The sequence below is a fragment of the Nannochloropsis gaditana genome (genome assembly GCF_000240725.1).
Source record: "Nannochloropsis gaditana CCMP526 unplaced genomic scaffold scaffold640, whole genome shotgun sequence".
NCBI classification, from domain to species: Eukaryota; class Eustigmatophyceae; order Eustigmatales; family Monodopsidaceae; genus Microchloropsis; species Microchloropsis gaditana.
The window spans coordinates 1,213-3,253 of record NW_005803313.1 but is presented as its reverse complement, the minus strand read 5'-3'; the positions used below and the strand labels follow the sequence as shown (position 1 = coordinate 3,253).

The window sequence follows — 2,041 nt, the reverse complement described above, 5'->3', positions numbered from 1 at the left end:
GGCCCGATGGACCAAATTTCCCAGCACGTCGGCCAGTTCGCTGTTGTGCGCCTGGAGCATGGCTTCGGGGGAGAAATTCACGTCGCCCCCGAAGGGGTCTTTGCTCAAGTAGTACCGGAAGGTATCAACGGGCACCCGGGCAATCATCTCGTGCGGGTCCACAACGTTTCCCAGAGACTTGCTGGGAACGGAAGGGGCCGGGAGGAAGAGGGTAGGGGATCGGAGGGAGGGAGGAGCGTGTGTTGGGCGGGATCTGAGATTCTGGGCATGGACTGTTACGAAAAAAGGCAATCTCTTTCCTTTCCCCCTCTCGGCTCTTTTGTCCTCGCCATCTTCCTCTTACCTCATCTTCCGCCCGTCCCGGTCATGGATGAAGCCGTGGGCGAAGACGGACGTGGGCAAAGGGAGGTTCGCCGACATCAAAATCGTCGGCCAGATCACGCAATGGAACCATATGATGTCCTTCCCGATGACGTGCACGTCCGCGGGCCAGAAAGTCGGCGCCGCTGGATCCAGCCATCGGATGCCGGTCAAGTAGTTAGAGAGGGCGTCGAACCAGACGTACAGGACGTGGGCGGGAGCAAAATTCTCGGGCACGGGAATACCCCAGTCAAAGGTGGTGCGCGATATGGACAGGTCTGTCAATTCCTCCTCCAGCCGGGAGAGGATGGAGTTTCGCCGGGTGTCGGGGAGGATGAAGGAAGGAGAGGCTTGGATGTGCTGGATCAGGGCGTCTCGGTATTTGGACATGCGGAAAAAGTAACTGGTTTCTTCCATTTTTTTAAGGGGAAGACCACTGGCCGGGTCCTTGTAGTCGGCGAGCTTGGCTTCATTCTCCGTGACGAACGTTTCCTCCCGCACGTTGTACCAGCCCTCATACTTGCTGCCGGATGCCAGGGGGAAAGGAAAGGAGGGGAGCGAGCGACACGTCGAGATGAGCAAATGGGGCCGCAGAGATGCCGCAGGGACGTCCACGGAGCCAGGACTACTTGTTTCACTGCCACAGGACAGGCATGGGTTGAGGCAGACGAATGCTAACATACTCACCTTAGGTAGATGTCACCTGCCGCTGCGCAACGATTCCAGAGCTCCTGCGCCGAGGCGTAATGCTCCGGCATTGTTGTCCGCACGAAGAAATCGTTCGAGATGCGTAGGGAATGGTTCAAGGCCTGAAACTTTCCCGCATACATGTCGCACAGTTCGATCGGCTTCATCCCCATTCCCTCGGCCGTGGTCGCCACCTTCTGTCCATGCTCATCCGTGCCGGTCAAGAAGAAGACTTGCTGCCCAACCATGCGATAATAACGCGCGATGACATCGGACGTCACGGCCTCGTACGCGTGCCCAATGTGGGGGTTCCCATTCGTGTAGTTGATGGCAGTGGTGATGTAAAATCGTTCAGTAGCCGCAGGACCGCCGGGCAAAGTCACTCCAGGGTCCCCGACCAAAGGCGCTTTTGGGTCCTCCACGATGGCAGTGACCACAGGCTTCTCGCCTGTTTTCCCTCTCCCACGGCCCTTGCTGGAAACGTTGGGAAGACCGCCCGTGGCTTTGGAGGTGGTACTCGCAGAGGGAGGGGTCAGACCTAGGCTGGCAAGGTGCAAGTGGAGGGTGGAAGAGGCTTCGTCTGCGTCCAGGAATGCGAGGCCATCCGGATCTAATACGCTTGGTGGCCTATCCATAGACCTTCAATGCCATTTCGATCCAAGTTTGGCGAATGTGGGTGGATTGTATGTTAGAAACAGGTTGGATGGGAAGGGCGTATGAAAACAGGCTTGAGCGAGGGCTGGCGAGCCTTGAAGCCTCTATCACCCTTTTCATCACGCTCTCACCCGCACGGGAACAAACTATTCGTTTACACCTGACAGGACCGGTGTCATGTCTTCGTGAAGGGCCACAAGGTTGCGTTGGTTAGTTGTACGTTCCGGGTGTCCAGGATATTTTGGTCTTAGCGGAGCCGCACGGTGCTCCTCGCCACATTCGGTCGCCTCGCGTCACGAGCTTCAACAACCCATTATGTCACCAATGCGGTCGAGTCCGA

The 2,041-nt window shown here is 57.4% G+C and overlaps 1 protein-coding gene across 1 annotated transcript; it reads right to left on the bottom strand.

Moving 5' to 3' along the window:
- Positions 1-12: 12 nt before the first annotated feature.
- On the bottom strand, positions 13-1,688 carry MARS (methionyl-tRNA synthetase; the record flags this gene model as incomplete). Its single annotated transcript, XM_005854049.1, has 3 exons — positions 1,048-1,688; positions 344-883; positions 13-181 (listed from the first exon to the last, which is right to left on the bottom strand). Coding segments are annotated over exons 1-3 (1,344 nt in total), but the record flags the coding sequence as incomplete, so codon positions are not given.
- Positions 1,689-2,041: the final 353 nt, after the last annotated feature.